Raw genomic sequence first — 14203 nt, forward strand, 5'->3', positions numbered from 1 at the left:
CATAAAGGGCGCACGCCTCAAGCAATTGGTATTGGAACCCACCAGGGACAAGGCGTTGCTAGACCTGGTTCTCACCAACGGAGATAGCGTCACGGAAGTCTCAGTAGGAGAAACACTGGCCTCCAGCGACCATAATATGGTTTGGCTCAACCTCAAGAAAGGATTCCCGAAAACAAACACAGCAACAAGGGTTCTCAACTTTAGAGGCACAGACTTCAACCGCATGGGAGAGTTCGTCCATGAGGAGCTACATAAACAAGCAAAAACTGATAATGTGGAGGATATGTGGTTGACTCTGAAGTCCATACTACACGAAGCAACAGACCGATACATAAAGACTGTAAGTAAACGCAGGAGAAACAAAAGACCCCAATGGTTCAGTAAAGAAATTTCAGACCTAGTTAAACAGAAAAGAGACGCTTTTATCGACTACAAACATTTAGGCAGAGAGGGGGCAAAAGAGGACTATCTAGACAGATCTAAAGCTGTCAAAACAGCAGTCAGAGAGGCCAAACTCCGAATGGAGGAAGAGCTAGCACGGAAAATTAAGAAAGGGGATAAATCTTTCTTCAGCTATATTAGCGACAGAAAAAGAAACAAAGATGGGATAGTTCGCCTGAAGCAATCGGACGGTAACTTTGCAGAATCAGACTCTGTGAAGGCAGAATTACTAAACCAATACTTCTGTTCAGTGTTCACCCGCGAAGAGCCGGGAGCTGGTCCACAGCTGCAGACGGGAGATAACCGGAAAGACCCGTTTCAGGATTTCGAATTTACGCCCAGTAGTGTCTACGGCGAACTTTCAAGACTCAAAGTAAACAAAGCCATGGGACCGGATAACCTACACCCCAGAGTGCTCAGGGAGTTAAGGGAAGTCCTGGCAGAACCATTATCTGTTCTTTTCAATCTTTCCCTAAGTACAGGAAGGGTCCCCTTGGACTGGAAAACCGCCAACGTAATCCCACTCCACAAAAAGGGCTGCAGGACAGAGACAGCAAACTACAGACCAGTGAGTCTCACGTCTATAGTGTGTAAACTCATGGAAACACTGATTAAACAGAATCTTGACACAATCCTAGATGAAGAAAAACTGCGTGATCCACACCAACACGGGTTCACCCGGGGTAGATCCTGCCAATCTAATCTGATTAGCTTTTTTGACTGGGTTACCAGACAACTGGACGCCGGAGAGTCACTGGACGTGGTATATTTGGACTTCAGTAAAGCATTTGATAGCGTCCCTCATCGAAGATTACTGAACAAGCTGAAATCGATGGGATTAGGAGACATTCTAACTACATGGGTTGGGGATTGGCTGAGCGGTAGACTTCAGAGGGTGGTGGTAAACGGTACCCCATCCAAAGCATCGGACGTGATCAGTGGAGTGCCGCAGGGATCGGTCCTGGGTCCGATCCTATTCAATTTATTCATAAGAGATATGACGAAAGGACTTAGAGGAAGGGTATCACTGTTCGCCGACGATGCCAAACTTTGTAACATAGTAGGCAGATGCTTATTACCTGATAATATGACACACGACCTACTACTGCTGGAAAAATGGTCAAAAACTTGGCAGCTAAGCTTCAATGCTAAAAAATGCAAGATAATGCACTTGGGCAGGAGAAACCCCTGTAGAACTTATGTACTAAATGGTGAGACCTTGGTTAGAACTACGGCGGAACGCGATCTAGGAGTGATCATTAGCGAGGATATGAAGGTTGCCAATCAAGTGGAGAAGGCTTCCTCCAGGGCAAGACAAATGATGGGGTGTATCCGTAGAGGTTTCGTCAGCAGGAGACCTGAGGTTATGATGCCGTTGTACAGAGCCATGGTAAGGCCTCATTTAGAGTACTGTGTGCAGTTTTGGAGCCCACACTACCGAAAGGACGTGCTGAGGATCGAGTCGGTTCAGCGAACGGCCACCAGGATGGTCATGGGGCTCAAGGATCTCACGTATGAAGAAAGACTAAAGAAGTTGCGGCTGTACTCACTTGAGGAAAGAAGAGAACGGGGAGATATGATTGAAACGTATAAGTACATCACGGGACGCATCGAGTCAGAAGATGATATCTTCTGGCTCATGGGACCCTCAACCACCAGAGGGCATCCGCTGAAAATCAGGGGAGGGAAGTTTCATGGCGATCCCAGGAAGTACTTCTTCACCGAGAGAGTGGTGGACCATTGGAACAGACTCCCACCCCAGGTGATAAAGGCCAGTAGCGTAACAGATTTTAAGAAAAAATGGGATACTCACGTGGGATCTTTAAGGGAGTAAACTCAGGGGGGGGATACTTGGAATGGGCAGACTTGGTGGGCAATAGCCCTTTTCTGCCGCTTTTTCTATGTTTCTATGTTTCTATGTTACAGCACTTTTTGACCGTTAACGGCCTGGGCATGGCAGAAATACCGCGTCAGCCAAGTAAAATCAATGGCTGAGAGAAAAAAAATGAAGTCCTTGACAGCAAAAAGCAACGAGGAAAAAAAGAGAAGAAAAAAAGATTCTTCTCCTTTTTTTTTTTTTACTAATGAAGAAACTTTAAAAGAAATATTAAAAGAACACACACCTGAGCAGGAAGGCAACATGAAAAAAATGAACAGCGTTCAGAAACACGACTTCTTAGCTCTACGGAAAACTAAGAACTGAGGTACCACGAGCCTGTGTTGGGCGTGGTGTGGGCAGTTCATGAACTTTCTCAAGTTCTTACAGTGTCGTTGTACTTTTAAAGCTGTTCGTACCAGGGCTCCGTGGATGACATCACCCACATGTGAAATTATGCTGCCTGCTTGTCCTGGGAAAAACTTGGTTTTATCTGTGTAGTACTTTACACAACACACTTAGGGCCTGATACTGAACCATTTAAATTACCTGTCCAAGGTTAACCAGGCATTTTCAGTGGCACTTAACTGGAAAGTGCTGCTGAAAATGCTTGGTTATTGCCCAAGTCAAAACTGGCTATTTTGGGTGCATTCCAAGGGTGGAGTCAGCACTTAACCAGCGGCAGTCAGTAAAACACTGGTCATCACTGGCTAAATATTGGGCCCTAGTTTTTTTTCTAGCATTATATGTTAGAGTAATGTGAAATGAAAGTTAAGTGATAAGGACTTTTGTATATCTGCAACATGTCAAAACGATGCTGCCAGTTTGGTGATGAAATATAACCTTTCAGTGCGATACCCAAAATGATGGTCAAAGTGAAACTGCTTACCTGTATCAAATGTTTTCTGAAGATAGGGCAATCAACAGATATCACAGATGGATTTAACCATATTACTCTGCTACTCAGATCTGCTCATTGACTTCCAATTTAACTTTGATTAATAGAAGATTAGGTTCCTACCTGGATAATCATTCTTTCTGTTAATGCACATAGGAGTCTATACTCTAGCTGAATATCCTCTGGTCATGAACTGTTGCAGAAGGATGTCAATCACATCTTTCAGCTCCTCCTCCTTTACCAGTGGAGTACAGTGTTTATCTCAAACAGTTTTGAATTCTGTTACCATTTTCATCTCCACCTCCTCACACAGAAGGTGTTCCAGGTATTTACCACCCAAGTACTTCCCAACATTATTCTTGAGTTGGTTACCCCAGCAACTTCAATTTATGCCCTCTAGTCCTATCGCATTCCTGTCTCTGGAAAAGTTTTGTTTGTATATTAAAACCTTTCAAATATTTGAATGGCTACCATATCTCCCTGTATTCTCCTTTCCTCCAGGGTGTACATGTTCAGGTCATCAAATCTCACCTCATATGCCTTGTGGTGAAAACCTCATGCTATTTTTGTGACTTTTTTGTGAACCACTTTTTGTCCTTAGCAAGATACAGTCTCCAAAAATGAACACAGTACTCCAAATGGGGCATCAACACCTCCTTTCTTCTGGTGGTTATATCTGGGTGAAATCACCCTTCTTTGCAACTGGTGATTTAACTAATTCTCAGTAAAACTATTCTTGGAAGAAAGAGCAATAGAACTAAGAAACCCTTCCATACAGTTTATACTAACAACCAACAAATTATTTCAAAAAAATTAACCCCTCCCTCCTTTTACAAACCTGTAGCATCGTTTTTAGCGCTGGCCAAGGTGGTAACGGCGTCAATACTCATAGGAATTCTATGAGCATCAGAGCTGTTACTGCTGTGGATGGCACTAAAAAACGTGCTATGGTTTTGTAAAAAGATGTGGGGGGGTGTAAAATTTGTGATGAAAGGAATTTGCCATTTTTCATTATAGGACTCTATAGGGTAGCTGATGAAAAAAATAAAAATACACAAACCTTCCATGTCAAAGTCTGCAGCAATATCTGCATCTTCACCAAGCCAAGTAGAGCTAGTTGAATAAGGTAAACTACTACTAATCTTTTCCAGATTCATCTCCTCTTCCAGCTGTGTGATCCAGTCTGGGTTTTTCAAGCTAATCTGTATGGGTCTTCCCAAGACCTATATATAAAAAGAAGGCAAATTTAAATATAAAATTGAATAATGTACAATACAAAGAACTTATATTCCACATCTTACCAAAAATGTTTAGTGCAGAATGCAGATTACAATAAAATTCATCAAATAAACAAACACCCTCCTTCGAAGAAACAGCAAATTAATTGGTTAAACACAAAAATTAAAAAGCAACCTTCAAGAACTTCTTAAATAAAATATTCAAACATTCCAGAATCTGAGAAAACAAAGCTCTAATCTTATTTCTGGGGGCAAAGAGTTCCGGAGTTTGGCAACCTGACTCAAAAATAAGACAATTAAAAATCTTTTATAACGTACATGTACCTTGATTGCTGAGGGAAGACAGAGCAAGACTTTTCCTTGCTCAAAAATGTCTATTTATTTATATATTTCTATACCGCACAATCCAAAGTTCTTGGCAGTTCACAAGAGAACATACATAATAAATCAAGCTTAAACAGAACAAAAACACAACAATCTGTTTGAAGCTTCTTCCTGTAGGTATCCGATATTCAAAACTAAACATCATTTTGGCTGTTCAGAGCATGCCATGCTACTGTTAATTACACTGCTCTATAGCCAATGGGATCTTGACATGGGGCTACTTTTGTGGTATACTCACCACTCCCCCATCCCCAGCCTTTCAAACTAGTGTCAGACTTGTAAAGAGAGCTTAGAGCTAAACCATGTGATATCTGGAAAACAATTTTTCTTGGATGGGTTAAAGACGAAGTTAGATCAATGAAGTCATTATGTGTGAGGAGCTTAGTAGTGAATATGTAGAGGAAATCGTTTAAAAAAAAAATCCCATAGCTTGTTTTCTTTACAAAGCCAAGGATTTATCAGAATTCCCTTGTATTATGTTGAAAAGAATCAAGGAGAGTGGGAAGCCCTGAGAGACTCCACATTTCATCTTTTATTTTTCAGAGACTAAATTTGTGTAGAGGATCCTGTCAAAATAGGGCCCTGATTTTATCTACACTAAAGTTTCATTTTTTGTAATTGCGAATAATCTGCAATTCTGTCCAATAAGGCTGGGTATAAGAACATAAGAACATAAGCAGTGCCTCCGCTGGGTCAGACCACAGGTCCATCTTGCCCAGCAGTCCGCTCCCGCGGCGGCCCGAACAGGTCACGGCCTGTCTGAGTCACCAGAAGGGGCCCCCTTGCCACCTTGGTTTCCCATTGAGTCTTATCTTCCCATCGAAGTCCTAACCCTCCGGTCTTGCACATGCACTACCTGGTTGGATTTCTATACTTATTACTTGGATTGCTTTCTATACCTGTGTTACATCCCAGCACCTCTCTCAGTATCCCACGATCCCCCTATCCCTCAGGAATCCGTCCAATCCCTGTTTGAATCCCTGTACCGTACTCTGCCTGATCACTTCCTCCGGTAGCGCATTCCAAGTGTCCACGACCCTTTGGGTGAAGAAAAACTTCCTTGCATTTGTTCTGAACCTATCTCCCTTCAGTTTCTCCGAATGCCCCCTCGTGCCTGTTGACCCCTTCAGCCTGAAGAATCTGTCCCTATCCACCCTCTCTATGCCCCTCATGATCTTGAAGGTCTCTATCATATCTCCCCTGAGCCTCCTTTTTTCCAGAGAGAAGAGCCCCAGCCTATCCAACCTCTCGGTGTATGGGCAGTGTTCCAGCCCTCTTACCAGTTTCGTTGCTCTCCTTTGGACTCTCTCAAGCACTGCCATGTCCTTCTTGAGGTACGGCGACCAATATTGAACGCAGTATTCCAGATGTGGACGCACCATAGCTCGATACAATGGCATGATGACTTCCCGCGTCCTGGTTGTTATGCCCCTCTTTATGATGCCCAGCATCCTGTTGGCTTTTTTCGAGGCTGCTGCGCACTGTGCAGATGGCTTCAGTGATGCATCCACCAGCACACCCAAGTCTCTCTCAAGACTGCTGTCTCCCAATAATGCCCCCCCCAATTTGTATTTGAACAACGGGTTTTTTTTCCCTATATGCATGACCTTGCATTTTTCCACGTTAAAGCGCATTTGCCATTTGTTTGCCCAGTCTTCCAGCTTGTCCAGGTCCCTTTGCAGGTCCTCACACTCCTCCCTAAACCTAACTCTGCCGCACAGTTTGGTATCGTCTGCAAATTTTATAACCTCGCACTTTGCCTCTTTTTCCAGGTCATTGATAAATATGTTGAAGAGTAACGGCCCCAGCACCGATCCCTGTGGCACACCGCTTGTGACTCCCCGCCAGTCAGAGTATTGTCCCTTTACTCCGACCCTCTGCAGTCTACCCGACAACCAGTGCTCGATCCATCTGTGCACATCCCCTCCCACCCCGTGGTTCCACAGTTTCCTAAGCAACCTTTCATGTGGCACCTTGTCGAAAGCCTTTTGAAAATCAAGGTAAATGATGTCTATAGGTTCCCCATTGTCCACCCGACTGCTTATTCCCTCAAAGAAGTACAGAAGGTTCGTTAAGCATGACCTTCCCTTACAGAATCCATGCTGGCTTGTTCTCAGTAGGCCATATCTCTCGATATGCTCGCAAATACCATCCTTGATCATAGCTTCCACCATCTTCCCTATAATTGAAGTCAGGCTCACCGGCCTGTAGTTTCCGGGGTCACCCCTCGATCCCTTCTTGAAGATAGGTGTGACATTCGCCAATTTCCAGTCCTCTGGTACCTCTCCAGTTTTCAAGGATAGGTTGCAAACATGCTGGATTGTGCCCGCTATTTCTTGTCTTAGTTCTTTCAGAACCCTTGGGTGGATCCCGTCCGGGCCCGGCGATTTGCCGCATTTTAACCTGTCTATCTGCTTGAGGACATCCTCCTTACTTACCTCTATGTGTTCTAATTTTTCAGCCTGTTCCCCACTCATGAGCTCCTCTGAGTCCGGTATATTAGATGTGTCTTCTCTCGTGAAAACCGACGAGAAGAACGTGTTCAACCTCTCAGCTACCTCTTTATCCTCCTTGATCACTCCCTTCCTATCCCCATCGTCCAACGGCCCCACCTCCTCTCTCGCTGGTCGCTTCCCCTTTACGTAACTGAAGAATGCCTTGAAGTTTTTTGCCTCCCTGGCCAGCCCCTCTTCATATTTCCCTTTTGCTTTTCTAACCTCTCGGTGGCATTCCTTTTGGCATTTCCTGTGCGCCTGGTGATTTTCCTCCGTTGGGTCCTTTTTCCATCTCCGGAAGGACACTTTCTTGTCGTTTATTGCCCTCTTTACTTCTGTTGAGATCCAAACTGGGTCCTTTGACCGCTTGTTCTTGCCGCCTTTCCTGAAACTTGGGACGTACATTCTTTGTGCTTCCTTCAGGGTGTCCCTGAATAGGGTCCAGGCGCTTCCTACAGTCTCCATCCTAAGGACGTTTTTGAGCTTCCTCCCCACCATTTCCCTCATAGCAACATAGTTACCTTTCCTGAAGTTGAGCGCAGTTGTTGCGGGCCTCCTTACTGTGGGTGTCCCCCTTTCTAATGTGAATCTGATCGCGTTGTGGTCACTATTTCCTAGTGGTCCTCCCACTTCTACCCCTCTTGCAGGCCCCCCTAATCCGTTTAAGATGAGGTCAAGAGTAGCACTCCCTCGCGTCGGTTCCTTGACTAGTTGCTCCATGAAGCAGTCCCTCACAGATTCTACAAATCCTGTTTCCTTAGTGCAGTTGGAGTGACCCGTACTCCAGTCAATCCCCGGGTAGTTGAAGTCCCCCATCACTGTTACACTTTCAGTCCTGCATTCTTGTCTCAGTTCAGCTTCCAAGTCGTGTCCGATTTCCTCCGGCGTACCAGGTGGGCGATAGTACAGCCCCAGTTTTATGCCTGTACCCTTGTTTCCCGGCAATTTGACCCATAGCGATTCCAGCCCCTCTGCCTTCTTTGCCATATCCATCCCGACCGAGTAGATAGAGTCCTTTATATATAGTGCTATGCCTCCCCCCTTCTTGTGGGTCCTGATGGTGTGTGTGATACACTACAGTAAGTATTTGGATATCATCCACATTGATAAAGTCAATTCCAGCAACTGGATTAGTGTACACAGAGGTGCCAGAAAGATGTTAACCAATCAATGTTGGTGCTAACGTATTGTATATTTGTGAGGTTTTGCTCTGTCAGTTAAATACTGTAAGGGCGAAACCAACTAAATGCTACTGCTGTGATGTCTCCTGATGTCTTTCAAATAAAGTAATGCCAACTAAATCAAAAGCCAAAAAAAAGAGAGAGATCAAGACAGCAGTCTTGTTTTGGTCTAGATGAGTTTGCAGCAATGTAAGCATACCTAAGAGAGATGTTTCAGTGGAGAAGTGGTGATAGAAGTCTGTTTGATAAGGATGTAGAGAGATGGTATTGTCCAGAAAGTTTGTCAACTGATCTGCAATCAGCCTTTCAATGATTTTCGGTATGAAAGGTAAATTTTCTATTGGACAGTAGTTGGAGACATCGCTGGTGCTCTTTTAATGGTCCTTTAATCTACAGCAGATTAAAGATGATTTCTAGAATTCTTATTCTAGTGGTGAAGTAATCATAGTACGCGCATATGGGAGGAAAATCGATTCAGACTAGAGAATGATGCAGGGACAAATTTTTCCCCATTCCCGCAGAAACTCATTTCCCTGTCCCATCCCTGAAGGTGAGGGTACTGTGTATAGGACATATGGTGATGAAAATACACTTGTAGGGCCACTGTGGAGGAGAGAGAGAATGGATAGTAGTCTAAACAATAAAACATAAGGGATATATGAGAGATTGCAAATGTAAAGAGTGAGCTAACTGTCAGAAAAAGACAGCACAGTATGTGCAGGACCGATGTATAGAGATATGCATCAAAAATTAAAGATAATGATGAGTGGCAGGATATAAGAACCCCGGTCAAAATAGGGATCAGGTATGTGGTACAAGTGCATAGCATAAGGAAATGACCAAATAAACGTGTTACAGATAGTAATATATAAAAAACATACATGAGGTATATTATATGAGTGGTATAAATAACTAAAAGAGCATAAAACAGCTTGTATGTATAGAGGTGTAGAAAAGTGTGTTAGCGAGTGTAAAGAGCTAGCTAAAAAATAGGTATCTAAATATGTGGATGAGAAAAATGTATATTAGGAATATTATGTACTAGTGTTTTAGCCCGTTCCATTAACAGGTGCTAGAGTAGATGTCCATCTGTCTGTTTGGTTTTTTTTGTCTCTCTCTCCTTGGATGCTGTCTGTCTGTCATTCTTTCTGTCTGTGTCTTTCCCTGGCCCCCTGTCTATCTTTATTTCTAACTCTATCCTCTTCCCTCAATCCTGCATGTGCCCTTTTTTCTTTCTCCTCCCCACATCTGCTCCCCTGTCCCTCAGACTTCCATTCAGCGACTGTCCCTCCTCTCCCCCACACTTCCATTCAGTGTCTGTCTCCTTCTCTCTACCCCTTCCATCTACTGTTCACCCTCTGTCTTGCCCCTTCCATTCACTGCCCTCTCTTCTCTTTCCATCCAGTGTCCACCCTCTCTCTCTCTGTTTCATATGGCATCTCCTCCTTCCTTTCCCCTTGATCTGGCATACCTTTCTCCTTCCCTCCATGCCCTGCCATCTCTTCTTCCCTCCAAGCCTTTCTCTCCCCCTCTTCTCCCTTTCCTCCTTGAACTTCATCGGGCAGCAGCAGGTCTTCCTCTCTGGCGGGTCTTGTCTTCATGAAAACAGGAAGTAGGCAGGACCCGCCAGAGAGGAAGGCCTGAAGCCGGCAACAGCAGCGAATTGTAAATGCTGCTGCTGCCCGAAGAAGCCAGGCCTTGAAGCACCCGAGGCAGAGGGACTCACCGGCAGGAGAAAGCCACGAAGCAGCCTGTTTAGCGTGCTGCGGCTGCCAACGCTGGAGGGAGGTTTGTTGTTAAGGTTATCTTGCTGGGAGGATCGCATGGGAGGGAGAGATAAGAGGGTCAGCGGGTCCCGGAGCAAGGATGCTGTCATTTAGTGAGTGAGGGGAGGAGTCAAAGCATGCATGCGCACTCTTGCCGGCCACGGACCGACAGATCACGCCAGTAAGAGTGCGCATGCGCGCTTAGGGTTTTATTTTAAGAGATAAATGACAAATGGTCAAACTAAGGACAGAATATCTGATAATACTGTAATGCAGCATGTAATATAGACAAACCAAAGACAATTGCACTAAGGTATCAAACTAACAAAAAGTGAAACAGGGTATTGTAAAATCAAGTAGCATATAGATAGGAACAAGGTGAAGGGTGACATCAAAGAATTGAGACCAAAGTACATGATCACAATGTGTAGAAACATATGAATAAACATGTAAAAGATTGGAAAAAAATTACAAATGGAATAAATGGCTAATTATTAAACCAAACTCAATCCACAAGCAAGGTAAAGTGTCACATGGCATGCGACAATGTGAAATCTGACCTGCTAAAACAAATAATAAAAAATATAAATACTTTAATGAGAGGTTTAGGTACAGTATCCATAAACTGTGAAATTGCCCCATCAATAAAAACATTACATGAGCATAAACAATGCAAACAAATAAAATTACAAGTAAACAATACTATGATGAGAGGCTTGGGTTGATCATCATAAATCATGTGGTAGTGCCTTTAATGATGCGTTACATGAATATCAACATTGTGGACAAATCAAATCGCAAAGAGTCCATGCAAGAAAGTCATAGTGACCTAAATTTAGTGTGAAAAACAATTTGAATCACTATCTAGAGCCCTGTAAAGTTAAGAGTATATTGATAAGAATATTTGGTGGACATGTGATGGAGGTATATGGAAGAAGCGTTTATTAACAGTATATTAAAAGATCTCATAATAAAAACTATAATATGCCATAACATGTATAAAAAATCATAACATGTGTACAGGTCACATTCTCATCTATAAACCTAGTGAGGATAAAAAACATATTGAAAAAGTGTCTAATAAAAACCTATTGTGTAAACATTAGAAAAAATATAATAATCAATATATGATGAACACTTATGTTGAGATGTGATAAGATGTGATAAAAACATATAATACAGGACTGATAATAAAAGCATAAAAACCAATAATAAATAATAAATAGATAGTAAACATTAATGCTAGTAATGCCATTTGTGAAAGCAAATTGTTTGTATAAACATAGAGCATCATACTAGATACATGTTAGGGAGATCTGCAAACATGAGGATAACACAACAGAGTAAATTCCACTAAAAATGAAGGCGGTCTAAGAAAAAAATGCAATACTTATAAAAAGTGATTATACTCAATATCAGTATTCAGACCTAATGGAAAGATGGTATTAAGTTCAAAGATATAAATTTGACATTACTACAGGCTGAACAAAGAGCTATCTCCCCCCTTATCAACTTTTTTTGAAAGTTTTGAACACAAAAAACTTCAAGTCTGTAATGGAATGTTCAAGTTCTATCCAATGATTGATGAGTGGGGCAGTTCTCACACTCCTCAAGATATAACTGTGATGTTCAATTATCCTGGTCTTGATTTTTCTTTTGGTTTTTCCAATATAAAATGGATCACATGGGAATCGGATTATGTAAATCACAGCTTCTGTACTGCAGTTGCTGGTGAAATTCAAATGTGCCTGTACGTGGGGGTGTGAAATTAGAGATGCAGGAATTGCAGACTGTGTACTGTCCACAGGCAGTATGTCCTTAATGGTCGAATGTGATACAGTGGATCATTGGTAATGATGATGGGATAAGCTTATCGCGTAAATTTTCTTCACGAGATTAGGTGATCACCGGTTTGATATTCCTGAAGCATCTATGCATTTCCAAAATATGTCAGTGGTTCTGTATGATTTTACAAATGTCATTAGATAGATGGGAATGTTTCAAAGTGTGTACAAGATCGGGTTGCTTTTTCTCTCTGAGCCCGGTTTTAAGGAGCTCTACTCAATGGCGTAGTTTAGTTTTTTGATAGCCTTCTCTTATATAACCTGTAAGATACACCCTTATAATGATGGCTTGTTTTTCAAATTCAGAGGGTGATATGCATTATTTCTTGAGGCATAAGAATTGGCAATATGGAAGGTTCCTCTTCAATTGTGTCTGATGGAAATTGGAAAAATGCAGATAGCAATTCTTATCTGTAGGTTTCCTATAAATTGAAGTTGAAAAACTGTAACATTCTTTTTAGGAGAATGTCAAGAAAAGGAATCCGATGGTAATCAAAGTCCATTTTGAATTTCAAATTCACATCACAGGAATTGATCCATCTTAGAAATTGGTGCAAATTTGTTTCATTGCCTCTCCATAAGATGAATACATCATCGAGGTATCATTTATACATCCTGATTTCATTTGAGAACTCGTGCGTTGTAAGAAACTTGTCTTCAAAATCAGCAACATACAAGTTGGCTATATCAGGGGCCATGGAAGCCCCCATGGCTGTCCCTTTGATTTGTAGATAAAACTTCCCATCAAAACAGATGTAATTTTGTGTTGGTGCAAAAGTTGCTAATGTTATTATGAACCTATCTGGGATTCGTGTGTTGTCTTCTCAATTATGTAAGGTCTTCTCTATGATCTGTAAAGCAGCAGCTTGGGGAATATTGATGTATAACGATTCAATGTCCATCATCACAAGTATGATATCTTCAAGGTCTCCATCGAAGTCAACAAGTAATGAGATCATATGTGATGAATCCGGTATACAGTCAAACCTCGGTTTGCGAGTGTTTTGCAAGACAAGCAAAATATTCTCGCAAATCTTGTCTCGCAAACCGAGTGTTGACTCGATTTGCGAGCATCCCCCCCAAGAACTGGCATCGCTCCCCCCCCCGCTCACAAAGGCCCCCCCCCCCGCATGAACCGGCACCCCCCGCTCGAACAACTTCAACCTTACCACCCATCTGGCACTGGCACGCAGCCCACAGGACGTGCCGGTGCCGCTGAAAGAAGTTACTGCCGCTTGCTGGGCCTTGAGCATCTGTGCATGCTCAAGGCCTTCCAGTTCTCCCTCTCTCTAAGATTCTCGCGGAGGGGGGCCTTCATGAGTGTGGGGAGCGATGACGGTTCTCGGGGGGGGGGGGGGGAGAAGCGCTGCTGGCCTCAGGGGGTGGGGGTGGGTGGGAACCTATCAAGTGAGTTTCCCTTAGTTCCTATGGGGAAACTCGCTTTGATATACGAGTACTTTGGTTTACGAGCATGCTTCTGGAACAAATTATGCTCGTAAACCAAGGTTCCACTGTATATGATTTTATTTTGGGGACAAATGGTCTTAAAAAGTAGTCCACAAAACCTGACAAGGGCTCTAGAACGGAGCCATTGCCTGAAACTATTGGTCTACCTGGTGGATCAATTAAAGATTTGTGTATTTTAGGTAGGATATATATTTTTTGTACAACTGGATGCTCTGTGATAGAGAAAGATACGTTGGCTGTTACCCACGGCCGAAACAGTGAGGGGAAAAAGTGCTCACTGTGGGTACGGGGACGGAGCGGTGGATGGCCTTGTCCCTGCAGTTAAGGGAAGGAATGTGTGCGGTCACCAATCAAGCGCGGCCCCCTCCCTCCTTCCTACCTACCCAAATCTATCTATCTCCCTCCCTCCCCCTTATCTTCGCAGCGTGTTTTGAGTAACTTCTTCACAAAGCCATCGGAGCCTGCAAGCAGTAACGTGCGTATGTGGGTGGAAGCTTCTCCTCTGACACAACTTCTGGTTGCGTCAAAAGAGAAGCTTCCACCCACACAAGCACACTATTGTTTGCAGGCTCCGATGGCTTTGAAGAAGTTACTCAAAATGCGCTACGAAGGT

The 14203-nt window shown here is 43.1% G+C and overlaps 1 protein-coding gene across 4 annotated transcripts in view; it reads right to left on the reverse strand.

The window, feature by feature from the left end:
• The window catches only part of SYNJ1 (synaptojanin 1), a 266393-nt gene that overhangs the window by 81220 nt on the left and 170970 nt on the right, over window positions 1-14203 (reverse strand). For all 4 annotated transcript variants that reach the window (XM_033947942.1, XM_033947940.1, XM_033947941.1 and 1 more), the window contains exon 22: window positions 4276-4438. In XM_033947942.1, the coding sequence (XP_033803833.1) occupies window positions 4276-4438 (163 nt within the window). The remainder of the gene's footprint in view (window positions 1-4275; window positions 4439-14203) is intronic.

This window comes from Geotrypetes seraphini, chromosome 6 (assembly GCF_902459505.1).
Source record: "Geotrypetes seraphini chromosome 6, aGeoSer1.1, whole genome shotgun sequence".
NCBI lineage: Eukaryota > Metazoa > Chordata > Amphibia > Gymnophiona > Dermophiidae > Geotrypetes > Geotrypetes seraphini.